The sequence below is a fragment of the Littorina saxatilis genome, linkage group LG7 (genome assembly GCF_037325665.1).
Source record: "Littorina saxatilis isolate snail1 linkage group LG7, US_GU_Lsax_2.0, whole genome shotgun sequence".
In the NCBI taxonomy this organism is placed as follows: Eukaryota; Metazoa; Mollusca; class Gastropoda; order Littorinimorpha; family Littorinidae; genus Littorina; species Littorina saxatilis.
The window spans coordinates 22,136,341-22,150,688 of NC_090251.1; the positions used below are offsets into that span (position 1 = coordinate 22,136,341).

The window sequence follows — 14,348 nt, forward strand, 5'->3', positions numbered from 1 at the left end:
CCCCGCCTGTTTCAAGCGGAGAATAGTTATGGGCAATTTTCGTTCACCGCGTTTGGCCTTTTCGCCCCCTTTTCTCACAGTATCATGTGATTAGAATAAAAAAAGAAAAAAAGAAAAAAAGAAAGAAAAGTTGGTTTATGGAATGTTTCATTACAGCCTTAGGACTAGGTCGACATAATGTTCTTTTTATTGGACAGATATATACAGATAATCACTGATGAAATAAACAAGTGAAGAACTTAGCTGAGTATGTGGTGAATTCGACCTCTACAATAAAATGGCAAGAGTCAACAAGATATGCGTGATTGGGCTATGCGTTTCAGTGTTAGTAGTACCAACATTATGTTGGCAACACTTGATGTCTGTGCTACTTGATTTAGCTTTTCAAACTGATACAGAGTGAACGCGAGAATAGAGACATATTTCAAGTGTACACGCTTCGAATAGTGACATCAGACTGCGGCGTACTGCACACTGACTGACAAACACCAAGACGAGTTGGTTCAGTGGCAACTCTCCATGCTCAAGAACTCGCTCTAACTATCAAAACTCCTGCAGCCAATGATTGATATTTACACAGGTATATGATCTACAACATAGTACATGTATCCCCATTCATTGGCTCTGTCGACGCCTGTTTTTAACCGCTTGCCTCCCTTTATATAAGGAACCGTCCCGAACTAAATCAGTCTTCAAAATGTTTGGAATTCTGGCCGGTATGTAGGCCTAGGGAAATCCTTTCAGGAAATGACAACAGCCCCTTTTGCCGATTTGTCAATGCATTTTGGAACTACATGATGCAGTGTATGCTACTTGAGTTTGCTTCTCAAACTAATACGAAGTGAACGGAAGCATAAGGTCAGTTATCTTCTTCTTCAGTGTTCCAGAATTGTCTGGTTACGTGTGAGCTCGTTTGTCCATTTGGGTTCCCCACACTATACTCGGAGAGCATAGTCAGCTCACTCCGCTTTCGTTGGGTAGGCATGCTGGGTATTTTCGTGTTTCCATAACCCACCGAACTCCGCCATGGATTACAGGATCTTTTCCGTGCGCACTTGGTCTTGTGCTTGCGTGTACACACGAAGGGGGTTAAGTCACTAGCTGGTCTGCATATAAGTTGACCTGGGAGATCGGAAAAATCTCCACTCTTAAACCCACCAGGCGGCAGCGACCGGGATTCGAACTCAGTCACGACCTCCCGATTGAGGGCCGACGTCTTACCACTGCCCCCGTCGGTCAGTTATCAACTTCACTGACTTACCTCGAACAGTATGATCGATATAACGTACAGTACACAAATACGAAGGTACTCGGAAACTGACGAGTTGATCAAGCCGGAACCCACATATCAAAATTACTATTTTTAATTTTTACCTTGTGACACAGTGTGCCCAGTTTGCTCAGTTGATAGAGGGTCTTGAAACGAAGTTGCTGCTTTGGGCGGTCACGGATTTCGAATCTCTTAGCCTCGCTGTCAGAATATTTTTCAATTAAAGGCACAGTACGCCTCCCGTAAATCATACTGTCAGGCTTTTACACCCCAGTACAAACGCCCTTTCATTTACACACTCACCGTTTTTGAACATCCTATGTGCCCTACGTTTAAGAGCGAGCAATTTTCAAAGAATTAATTTTGCGGATTGTCTGATAACAAAATCGGACGGTGCGTTTTGGCGCTAGATCTAACTTTTAAAATCTAAATAATAAATTGACAGCTTGTTACACAAACATTCTTAAATCATAAAAGCAATCGTTTTTCATCAAGACAAGATCAGTACAATTCGAAGTTTTGAAAAGTTTGATAAAAGAAAAGCCCGGAAGCAGGGTCACGCAAGGTCGTGGTTCTCGTACAGACGACGGTAATGCCTATCGCCAGTTCCTCTGAACAGTCAAAAGCCAACGCTAGAGTTCGTGTGAATCACAGCCGTTTGGTGCGTTTAGAATCAGAGGTACATAATAACGTGCTATTGCATAAGCTTACAGCGAGTCGCATTGATCACAAACTGACGACTACATTGTGAAACAAGTCGCGTAAGGCGAAAATACAATATTTAGTCAAGTACCTGTCGAACTCACAGAATGAAACTGAACGCAACGCAACGAAGCAAGACCGTATACTCGTAGCATCGTCACTCCACCGCCCGTGGCAAAGGCAGTGCACGTGGAATTGACAAGAAGAGCGGGGTATTCGTTGCGCTAAGAAGGATAGCACGCTTTACTGTACCTCTCTTCGTTTTAACTTTCTGAGCGTGTTTTTAATCCAAACATATCATATCTATATATTTTTGGAATCAGGAACCGACAAGGAATAAGATGAAAGTGTTTTTAAATTGATTTCGAAAAAAAAATTTTGATAATAATTTTTATATATTTAATTTTCAGAGCTTGTTTTTAATCCGAATATAACATATTTATATGTTTTTGGAATCAGCAAATGATGGAGAATAAGATAAACGTAAATTTGGATCGTTTTATAAAAAATTTTTTTTTTACAATTTTCAGATTTTTAATGACCAAAGTCATCAATTAATTTTTAAGCCACCAAGCTGAAATGCAATACCGAACCCCGGGCTTCGTCGAAGAGTACTTGACCAAAATTTCAACCAATTTGGTTGAAAAATGAGGGCGTGACAGTTCCGCCTCAACTTTCACGAAAAGCCGGATATGACGTCATCAAAGACATTTATCAAAAAAATGAAAAAAACGTTCGGGGATTTCATACCCAGAAACTCTCATGTCAAATTTCATAAAGATCGGTCCAGTAGTTTAGTCTGAATCGCTCTACACACACACGCACACACACACGCACGCACACACGCACATACACCACGACCCTCGTTTCGATTCCCCCTCGATGTTAAAATATTTAGTCAAAACTTGACTAAATATAAACAAGTCGCGTAAGGCGAAAATACAATATTTAGTCAAGTAGCTGTCGAACTCACAGAATGAAACTGAACGCAATGCCATTTTTCAGCAAGACCGTATACTCGTAGCATCGTCAGTCCACCGCTCATGGCAAAGGCAGTGTCAGTGAAATTGACAAGAAGAGCGGGGTAGTAGTTGCGCTAAGAAGGATAGCACGCTTTTCTGTCCCTCTCTTTGTTTTAACTTTCTGAGCGTGTTTTTAATCCTAACATATCATATCTATATGTTTTTGGAATCAGGAACCGACAAGGAATAAGATGAAAGTGTTTTTAAATTGATTTGGACAATTTAATTTTGATAATAATTTTTATATATTTAATTTTCAGAGCTTGTTTTTAATCCGAATATAACATATTTATATGTTTTTGGAATCAGCAAATGATGGACAATAAGATAAACGTAAATTTGGATCGTTTTATAAATTTTTATTTTTTTACAATTTTCAGATTTTTAATGACCAAAGTCATTAATTAATTTTTAAGTCACCAAGCTGAAATGCAATACCGAAGTCCGGGCTTCGTCGAAGATTACTTGACCAAAATTTCAACCAATTTGGTTGAAAAATGAGGGCGTGACAGTGCCGCCTCAACTTTCACGAAAAGCCGGATATGACGTCATCAAAGACATTTATCAAAAAAATGAAAAAAACGTTCGGGGATTTCATACCCAGGAACTCTCATGTCAAATTTCATAAAGATCGGTCCAGTAGTTTAGTCTGAATCGCTCTACACACACACACACACACACACACGCACACACGCACATACACCACGACCCTCGTTTCGATTCCCCCTCGATGTTAAAATATTTAGTCAAAACTTGACTAAATATAAAAAGGAAACTGGATCACACGGGTTCACGATGGCCCAGGGGTAAGATAAGCCACGCAACAAAGCTCGCTCTTTACGGAGGGCACCTAAGATGTTCTCAAGTGGTGAGTGTTTACATGAATTGGTGTTTGTACTGTGTGTAAAAGCAGTATCTGTGATGGTTTACGGGAGGCTTACTGTCAATCAATCAATCAATGAGGCTTATATCGCGCATATTCCGTGGGTACAGTTCTAGGCGCTCTGCAGTGATGCCGTGTGAGATGAAATTTTATACGGCCAGTAGATTGCAGCCATTTCGGCGCATATTTACCTTTACCTTACTGTGCCTTTAATGTGTGTAATGTTTCCAAATCTTTAATTTTCTCAACTCGAAAATTCTTGTATTTTATTCATTTTAATTAATTCCAAAGGTTTGGGTGATGTATTGAAGATCAAATTTATAAAAGGGTTGAATATTATTGACTCGAGTATCTCTGATGAACGATTTCACAGAATTACTCTTTCTGTTTTTTTAGTAACATCGGCTTTTGGGTAAACCCCAATGGGCCATTATATAACCGCGCATCGACTGGAGTGTAATGGTGGTAAGCTACTTCTAGTTTAACGCACTTCTGCTTGTAGACTAGTGATGATGCACTTGTGTACTATTCAGTCTTAGTATCTATGATGAAAGTGAAAAACAGAAGAAATGCATTCACAGTGTTGTAGCAAACAAAGCTGACAGGTATAAATCTAAGACGAACACCACTCTTCGCCCAACTCCCACCCCCCCCCCCCCCCCCCCGATACAAATATTTCGTTTCAGATTTAATCCGATCCAAGTTGTAGCAAAACCAAGGGAAATAATTCGTCGTTTGCTTCCGGAAATTTGGACGAAAGAAAATCTTAGCTGCAGCGTTTGGTTGCTTACATAGCTTCGTATTCTTTATTGTGTCTCCAGGAATAGGCCCGAATTAAGCTTCAAAATGACATCAAAATCAGCAAAAGTACCAATCCTGTCAACGGCAGGAGCGGTTCCGATGAAAAATGATAAAGGTAAGGCGGAAAACGCTTGATCTCTGTGCGCTGAGGTTCAGTGCTGTTTGCTAGATCAGTAGATGGGTGAGATGATCATGAAGAAACAGAATGAGAAATACTAGTCACTACTAATAGAGATGACGAAAGATCTAATACTACATAATTCTGTCTGTATTGGGTCAGATTAACAATTCATAACAGCTTTATATTTGCCAGATGGCACCAATGAAAAAGTTAGGTCTGTCAACTTAGTCACGTTAGTGTTAGTTTTCTAGTTATTCACCTCTAATTGTACAACTCGTTGAGTCATTAATGCTTGCTTAAAGGTCACAAGGTGCGAGCTTTTATCACCAGTCTCATAACTGTATACTTACGCCTGGCATGCAGTTAAAACTTAAGTTGCAAAGGGGGTTAATTGCTGATACACACAGTATGCCCAACCAGGCCTTTTAATAGTTTCATCAATCCCCTTATCTAAGTTATCATACACTGGAAGTGGCATTATTCTACAGTAAGGCACTTGACTCAGGCACAGGACTGTAAAATGTACATGCATTCAACAGCTGACACTCTGCATAATCTATTAATCCCCTGTCTTTATCATGTATCACAGCGCTGAAAGTCCACGAAATGGGGCACTGGCCTTAGGCTAGTACTTTTCATAATTTAATAGCCAGAGACCAAATGTTAGTATTTTTACTCGCCAAACCAACCATTTGTTTCAGCAACTTTACTCGCATTTGGCGAGTAGATTAACATTTCTACTCGCCATTTACATGTTTCTACTCTCCATGGCGAGTAAAATACTCGCCAATTTCAGGCCTGTAACAGTGTATGGTTTTGATGGGATGTACATGACAATACCTTGATTTAGCCCTGTGTGGGGTTCACGGTCCCACTGAGTGAATCTCAAATGGTCGCTCTTCTTTCATTATGTGATGTGATTTCTACAGGGTAAATTAGGGACTATGTCGTGCACATGATATTCTTTCCATGCTCAATCACTGAAGGGTGAAAAGGCATGATGATTTGCATAATCTAAAAACCAAATTATAATAATTTTCACCAGGTGAAGTTACCATGGAGAAGGTGAAGGTCACACGCTATGTGACGGGAAAACGTCCAGACTATGCCCCAGACAGCAGCAGTGACGAGGACGAAGAGTTTGGTTTCCAAGCAACAAAAGGGGCACAGCCCAGGCCAGAGGAGGAGGAGGAGGGAAAAGAAGACGAACCTGAAGATGAGGAGGCAATTCAGGATCGTCGCTTACGTCGTCTTCAGCAGCGTGAGCGAATAGCTGACGACAGTGATGATGAGGAGGACAGGTACAGATCTCGCTTGTGTGTGTGTGTTTGTGAAAACTGGTCACAAACTTACATCCATTTTTGGTTGTATTGTGATGTTCAGGTCGGAGATAATGATACTTTTTGTTATTTGAGTGTCATTTGTTTACGCAATTGATGAAATTCCACAGATTTTTTATTTATTTATTGTATCAAGCTTGTCAAGTTTTGGCGTTCTAAACCTCAATTTTTTTGAAACACAAAAAAAAATTTTAAAAGAAAAAGTATTAAAAGCTAATAGAGTAAGTTTACAGATCTGCTGAGAATGGGAGATAGCTCAGTTGGTAGCAGTGCTGGCTTTGAAACCAGTTTGTTGCTATCAGCATGGGTTTGAACCTCGGGTTTATTTCCCAGAGTCAACTTTCGCCGACTCTCATTGGTGGCCGAACACCCCCGTGTGCAGGAATGCACACAATAAAGATCCCATGTTCACAGCAAAATTGTAAGGGCTTGAAAACATGGACACACGCATGCAGGGAATCCAAAGGGCAGCGCCGTACTGCATGGCAGCGCCGTACTGCATGGCAGCGCCGTACTGCATGGCAGCGCCGTACTGCATGGCAGCGCCGTACTGCATGGCAGCGCCGTACTGCATGGCAGCTTGCTTTCCCAAGCCAGAAAGCGACCCGAATTTACATGTGAGAAACCTCAAAGAACCTTGTCCTTTTCTAAACCTGGCGCAGGAAAACATAGGGGGCAGCCACACATAGTAACACCTTCCTCTTAGGTTTCCTTTTTTTCCAGGGAGTACCGGGTTCACAAGTCTTCATATTTTTCTTCAGACCACAACCAGTGCATGACAAGAACTTGTCAATGAAACATGTACAGTGTATTGAATTTTTTCATTGTGTTTTGCCCTGTCTGTACAGAGTCACACGGCATCGACGCCAGGTGATTGAACCGGAGATCCTGGCCGAAGAGTCTGACGAGGAAGCTAAGGTGGCCCGCGAAGACAAAGGCAGTGAGGAGGAGGAGGAGGAGGAAGAGGAATTAGATGAAGAGGTAATGAGCACTTGCAGGTGTTAGGAGCCTGCACAGTTGAAAGTTACTGAACCTGTCTCGTACAGATCCCCAAGGGCTTTCAGTCATGCCTCAGGCAGAGAGAAGTTTGTATACTGGGATGGGATTGTAAAGGGGTGCATGTGAAAATGTGTGCCCTTAAATGTTAGAGTTGCCTGTCCTTTGCGCTTAAAGCACCATTATACTTGTCCAATCCAACCTATTTTGGATTAGGAACAAATGGAAGTAAATGCTCGTGCCCAAGTTATCAATGTAAGGCATGAGAAAGTATCCATGGTATAAGTGAAGAAAGCAAACAAACAGCATGGTAATATACATGTTTCTTATTCTTATGATTATGTTGTTAATGCGTAATCAGATAAAAATGACTGATTATATACACTGTTTGGTATATCTCCTATCTATTTCTTTTACAGGAAATTGAAAGAAGGAGGGCATTCAGACGACAAAGGGCCCTGCAGAGACGAGATGAAGAGGTAAGTAAATGGAATAAACAAAGGAAATGCAAACAATGAATTTTTTTAGTGAATTGGCAAGTATCTCAGGAGAATGATCACCGAAAGCCTGTCCTTAATTGAGCACGAAGTCGACTTGGCAAAGCTATGCGAAGTCTTTATACCGTAAACCCGCAGCTACGACGAAGTACTTTGTACCCTACTTCGCTTCGCAAGTTTTGACACGCGAAGCTACGCCGTAGCTCTGCGACGAAGTTGTTCTTTTTGTCAGAGGAGTGCTTTTTGATTCAAGATGGACGTAGAAATCACACTCGAAACCGAAATGAAGAATGTGTATATCGGCTTTGGTTGACCCTAAGTATGAAAACTAACCACCTACCAGTATTATTTCATACTGCGATGCTTTTACATGTTGAATCAAACTCGAAATCCCAGTGTTCACACGACATGCCCACGTCGTGTTGACTGGCCAAAATAGAACAAAGAACTTTGTGTTACAATTAAATTCAAACTTACGTCCATTGGTGACATTAAATACTCACATGGAACCCAACCTCACGCCGGTTGAGATTACCAGCAGTCATACATGCGCATTCTGGCTAAAAGGCTGGAGACGCCAAGACAAGAAAAGATAAAGCTATTCTCTGCCGAGAGCAGAATGGTTTCCCTTGGACTTCGCGAAGCTATGCTGGAAATAGTTCAATTGAGGGAGGAAGCTTGACAAAGCTTCCGGAAGCTGGAGCTTGGCGTAGTCGACTTTGGCCCAATTAAGGACAGGCTTTAAGATCAGTATTTTGCTTTGGTGCTGTCTTTCATCTTCTGTGAGATTCATCTTCTGTGAGATTGTGTATGCATCGGTAGGTCTACATGCACAGCCAATTAAGTATATCATGCTGCAAGGTTTAAAAAAAAAAAATTAAAAAAAAAGCATCAGAGAAGTATTAGAGAGAATAATTGTTAACAAACTACTGCTGCTTTGAGTACCAGATTAGATCAGCTACAACTAGTAAGAGATTTTACACTTCTGAATTTTAGAAGTAAATTCCGATTAGTCCGTGTCGCTGTTAAAAAAAACTGTTAGTGTTAGGGCTCAACAGCTTTTCAGATATCTGTTTATATAAGCTTAAAAAGTGTAAGTATTGGACCAGTGTAAAACTTAAGATAAGCCTTGCGCATGAAAGTGAGAGTGTTCGGTATATTGTGTTTGACAGGAAGTAATGGATGTGGAAGAAGAGAAGTCAGAAGGGGAGACAGAGGAGGAGTCATCAGAATACGAGGAGTACACAGACTCTGAAGAGGAGACAGGGCCCAGGCTGAAACCAGTCTTTGTCAGAAAGTAAGCATGTGTGTGAGTGTGTGTGAGTGTGTATGAAAGAAAGAAAGAGAGAGGGAGAGAGAATGTGTGCGTTTTTGTGCGTGCGATCATGTTATGTGTGCGTGTTTGTGTGAGAAAGAGACAGTGAGAATGAAGAAGTGTGCATGTGTTTTAGTGGTTAATGATATACATTCATTGTACATTTTTTCAACCATATTTTCTTTAGATCATGCATGGACGCATATTTGTGTTTGTGACTCTGTGAGAGCCTGAGACAGACGTTGCAGAAGTAAGAATGAAGGATTGTGCATGTGTGTGTGTTTTGATGTGTATTCACGTACAGGTTCATTGTAAATTATTTGAACCATATTTTCTGTGAAGGATAGGTGATTCAGATATGCATATGGGAGTGGTCAAAGTGACCATGTATGCATCTTTTGTTCATGACCTTACTTTGGACTGAAATATGATCTTTTGACGAATATTTGTCTGTTACAAAAGATTTGTTATCGTAAGTTGCAGTCAGTGTGATTTTTCTGTTGCAGAAAAGAGCGAGTGACAATTCAGGAGCGGGAGAGAGAAGAACAGAAGCAGAAGGAACTTGATGTAGAAGCCAAGAAACTTGCTGAGGATAGAAGGCGACAAACACTGAAGGTAGAGAGAGTGAGAAAGGCAGGGAGACAGACAGACGCACGAATGCACGCACACACACACGCACAGAGTGTGTGTGTGTGTGTGTGAACGTGCTTGCAATTGCATGATTAAGACCACCAAGCAGAATTACCACAGCATGCATACTCTCTTGAATGTTGCCCCCTCTAATGCTCTTTCATCACAGAGTGTTTTAGCCCTTTGTCAGAATTACTTCCCTTGTATTGTACTGACTTCTGCAACTGTTCATACCCCTAGGTTAGTTCACAGAAGAGTTTCTGATGAGTTTTGATGGAAGTACCACTTGGGTAATTGTTGAGATGATTTAAGTCATTTCCACACCATAGTACATGTATACTTCTATAGCCCAACATTTTCACCTCGGTCTCATTGTTGGCTTTTTTTGATTCTCTGAGGTAGCTTTGGTTTGGTATTTGGCATATCTTATTGTCATTGAGGCTGCTATTGGGCTGATAGTGTACAGTGATAGCGCTACCCAACTTTTTTCCCCGCATGCATTTATATTCGTGGTATCCAAGCCCTGAGACTTGGGCTGTGAGCTTGGGATACTTTATCTTGCACATGTGTGCACACAGGGTGTTCAAACACCTGGAAATAAATTCCTCCCTGAGACCTAGGTTTGAACCCACGCCAATAGCAATGAACTGGTTTTAAGGCCACCTTTAAGCAGTGTATCAGTGATGATATTGTTGTTTTTCACCAGATGGCCGAAACAGAGCTGCGACGAGAGATGGAGGAGGAGAAACAGGTGGAAGACATGCTGGGGGAGATCAACACAGACGACGACAATGACGAGGAGGAGTATGAAAGCTGGAAGGTCCGAGAGCTCAAGAGAATCAAACGCAACAGAGACGAGAGGGAGGCGTAAGTACACGGGGATTGCACATGGCTTGCATTTCTTAGAACTTTTGAGAGTTTTTTTGATCATTTGAGGCACCTTGGTACTTTGTTTTTTGTATCTGTTTTCAACCGACTGTTCTGTGACTTGTGTTTTACACTAAATCGGATTCCTACACAACATCAGAGAGCAAGCACATGCATGCACACGTGGATTCTCACGTAGCAAAGTAACAACAACAACAACAGGAAAAAAACTAAAAGAAGAGGCCAAAAGAAACGAGCAAGTTGTAAACACAAATGATAAGGCTTTTAAATCTTGTTTGTACTGTCACTTAGAAGCACTTTCCAGCTGTGATTTTGCATATTCAGACTCCCTCCTTTTTAAGACCTGATTTCTTAGATTTGGGGAATTCTTTAAACGAGGGTCCCACTGAAGCAACAGTTTGTGCAAACTGAAATATAATGTGACGTTGACCTTGCAGAATTGAGCGAGAGAAGATGGAGCTGGATCGTGTGCGTAACATGACGGAAGAAGAGCGACGACAGGAGTTCCGTGTCAATCCCAAACAGGTCACCAACAAGGCACCCAAAGGGAAATACAAGTTCCTCCAGAAATACTACCACAGAGGAGCTTTCTATGTCGTAAGTTACCTTGCACCGGGTCTGCATGGTATTGTACTTTGGTATCAGCATGAGTGGGAAGCAGTGTTTGTGTAATTGTAAGCTTGTGTGTGTGTGTGTGTGAGTTTTTTTGTGTGTGTGTGGGTGGGTGGCTGAGTTTGTGTGCGTGTGTTTGGTCGTCACTGTGTGTGTGTGTGTGTGTGTGTGTGTCAATGCGCGCGTGTATATGTGTGTGTGAGTGTGTCAATATTGTGTTTGTGTGTGCATGTGTGTCTGTGTTTAAAGCAATCTGAGGGAAATATAACAGGAAGGTTTGGCCTTACCAATATTCCGTGTATTTGTTGGCATCAGTTCTTTGTTAACTGTATAGATAGTGTATTGTTTCTGTACACAGATATATGTGTGCGAATTGTGTGCAAGTTTTGCTGTGTTCTTATTTCAGAGTAAAGAGGAGGATCAAACCTACAAGCAGGACTTCTCTCAGCCAACTCTGGACGATCACTTTGACAAAACCATCTTGCCCAAGGTTATGCAGGTCAGTACACAAGTTGACTCAGATCCCACCCCTGTGTAACCACAGTAAAAGACCTCTGTCATACTGCCATAAGTGCAGGGGGCTGGTTACACCTGAACATGAACACACATTGGTAGCGAGACTCTTGTTACTGCAGTTTCATATTTGAACATTTTCTGGTTGACGAAATGCTCCACCAGGCATCCTTCACGTGGTGATTGTGAATTGCAGTGACAGGTTTTGCTGATAACCTGTCGCGTCTTTTAGTGATGAAGTTGTCTGTCCTATTCTTGTATTGTGTCTTATAAAACAAATTCCTCTGAAGATAGTAAAGAGTACTATTCTCTTCAACCCTTTCGCGACCTGTAGGACAGTAGCTGCTGTCCTGTGTAAACTGCTTCAGGTGCAACAAACCCTTCAATAAACGATAAAAGGAGAACAACAACAACAACAAAAACAAACGATGTGTGTATGCGTGATGTGTGTATTCAAACATCAAGGGCACACTGTAAGTTGTCAACACACCTACATGTAGGTCACGCTTCACATACACATACTTACTGGCAGCGAAGAAGTTAACCCTTAGGCTGGTTGTCGCGACATATGTCGCGGTACTTTACGTATACTGTCACCTGGTTGTCACGACATATGTCGCGCTACTGTCTCAGTCTGTTTGGTCGGTTCCGATTACCTCCCATGGATGCGAAAACCTATATCACCGTTTTTCTTTATTTTTCTCTCTGTTGATTCATCAGTGGCTATGTAACGTGTGTTACAGATTGCACCAGTGTAAGGGTTAATCTTTTTCTTTTTTGTGTCATAGTATTCATCTGACACTGTCTGTCATTTTGCAGGTGAAGAACTTTGGTCGTTCAGGGCGCACCAAGTACACCCATTTGCTGGATCAGGATACGACACAGTTCGACTCCCCCTGGATCGCGGACAGCATGCAGAATCTCAAGTTCCACACCTCCAAGAGCGGTGGTACCAAACAGGTCTTTGCCCGCCCGTCGTCAAGGACCGCCCAGAAGTGATTGATGTGTTTGTGTGCGTGTGTGTGTTTGTGAAGAGAGTGTGGATGCTTGTGAGGGAGAAAGATTGTGTGTGTGTGTGTGTGTGTGTGTGTGTGTGTGTGTGTGTGTGTGTGTGTGAATGAATGAATGAATGAGAGAGAGAGAGAGAGAGAATATGTGTATTCAGTGACGTGTGTCACCAAAATTGTTTGCATGAAAAATGCTGTCTTTGAAAGTTTTATTGTATTTAAACATAATTTGCATATGTTGAAAGTGCATTGTCTTGCAAGGTCGTAGTGCTTACTGTTTCACCAAAAGCAAAACAAATCTGTGAGCAAATTTGTTTTAAAATGTGCTCTACAAATTATGCGTTTTGTGAGTCTGTGTTTTGTGTTCAATTCATCATTGAAAAACAGCTAGGCTGACTGTTTCATCATTACTCAAGTTGCTAGTACGGTGGAACAACCCCCCCTCCCTATTAAGTCATTAAGACCCCCCAAATTAAGACTCCCTCCTTTTTAAGAACTGATTTTTTCAGATTTTTGCAGGTCTAAAATATGGGGGTTCCATTGGATAAGTGTTGTTGCCAGACTCAGGCAGTTTATAAGATTCATGTCATTGAAAACAGGTACACAAGAATTTGTTATCACTTAACTGCAGCTTAGATGGCGTGATTCACTGATCTTTGAGCTGTCTCCATAAGCATAAGTCTAATAGATAGCATCATCATTCTCAGCATTTAGTAGAATGTATTTCACAGCATTTTTTATCATGTATCTTTGTTCTTATGTTTTGTTCATATTTTTATGCGTGTGCAAGTTCTTTGTGGTGGAAAGTTGTCAGTTTTGGGTGAGAAAAAAAAGAAGTTCATGCAGCTATGTTGTAAATATGGATGAATAAATGGATTGAAGACTTGCATTTTGTTTTACACTGTTTGGCTGTGTGGTAAGTGAATATTGTTCAAGTGTGTTTACACATTTGTTCCATGCTTGATGACTAACACACACACAAACACACACATATGCTGGCCCTGATTGTGTGTGTACTTACATATACACACTCTGACATACACGCATTCTCATGTACATGCACACGCACATTTACATACCCATTTGCTTAGGAAACATATTGATTATTTTGTTTAAAAAGGTTTTGTCAAAATTCTGGAACAAATAATGCTGCTGCAGTATTTTTAATGAATTTAGAAAGTTAAAATTGTCAATGTTTTTTGTCTTGTGATGTGTAATAAGAGGAACAATTCAACATTTCCTTTACTCAAAAAAAAAGTTTTCATGCTATGGATTACTGTTAAAGTCAGCAAAAATGTGTATTCTCATGTCACGCATCACGAGCAACACTTTTGAAAACACGAACACATCAGTTTCTCAGAATGTAGATGACTTATCCTTTTAATAGTCAAAACGATGCATCTGGTACCCTAAATTTAAAAAAAATAAAAATTCTTATTTTGAAAATAATTAAGTACAAATTTATGGTCCGACCGAGACCTTTTGTGAGTGGGTCCTTTACTAAAGGTTTCAGCTCAGAGGTGTGTGTGTGTGTGTGTGCGCGCGCGTACCCGTTTGATGAGTGATAGATATTGTCTGGGTCATTCAACTTTGACATGTATAAACCACTACACAGCCATTCAGAGACAAACATCTCTCTGTGTGAGCCATTCAGAGACAAACATCTCTCTGTGTGATGTTTTAATGGCAGTCCTAGAGATTAATTTTGATCAACATAATTTTGTAAACATCTGAGGGTCTTCATCTGTTCT

General features: G+C 41.0%; 1 protein-coding gene across 1 annotated transcript; it reads left to right on the forward strand.

The window, feature by feature from the left end:
* Nucleotides 1–4,619: 4,619 nt before the first annotated feature.
* LOC138970926 (microfibrillar-associated protein 1-like) lies at nucleotides 4,620–13,484 on the forward strand. The gene is made up of 10 exons (XM_070343508.1): nucleotides 4,620–4,793; nucleotides 5,845–6,100; nucleotides 6,988–7,120; nucleotides 7,555–7,614; nucleotides 8,805–8,929; nucleotides 9,454–9,562; nucleotides 10,284–10,444; nucleotides 10,903–11,062; nucleotides 11,484–11,576; nucleotides 12,410–13,484. The coding sequence occupies exons 1-10, from the start codon at nucleotides 4,724–4,726 to the stop codon at nucleotides 12,587–12,589; spliced, it is 1,347 nt and encodes a 448-aa protein (XP_070199609.1). The 5' UTR covers nucleotides 4,620–4,723; the 3' UTR covers nucleotides 12,590–13,484.
* The last annotated feature ends 864 nt before the right edge of the window (nucleotides 13,485–14,348 follow it).

Bases quoted from the DNA above. Each gene is read 5' to 3' on its own strand.
- LOC138970926 (XM_070343508.1), top strand. From the start codon at position 4,724: ATGACATCAAAATCAGCAAAAGTACCAATCCTGTCAACGGCAGGAGCG. The intron at 7,121-7,554 runs GTAATGAGCACT...TTTCTTTTACAG, and splicing joins AAGAGGAATTAGATGAAGAG to GAAATTGAAAGAAGGAGGGC. The intron at 8,930-9,453 runs GTAAGCATGTGT...TTTCTGTTGCAG, and splicing joins AAACCAGTCTTTGTCAGAAA to AAAAGAGCGAGTGACAATTC.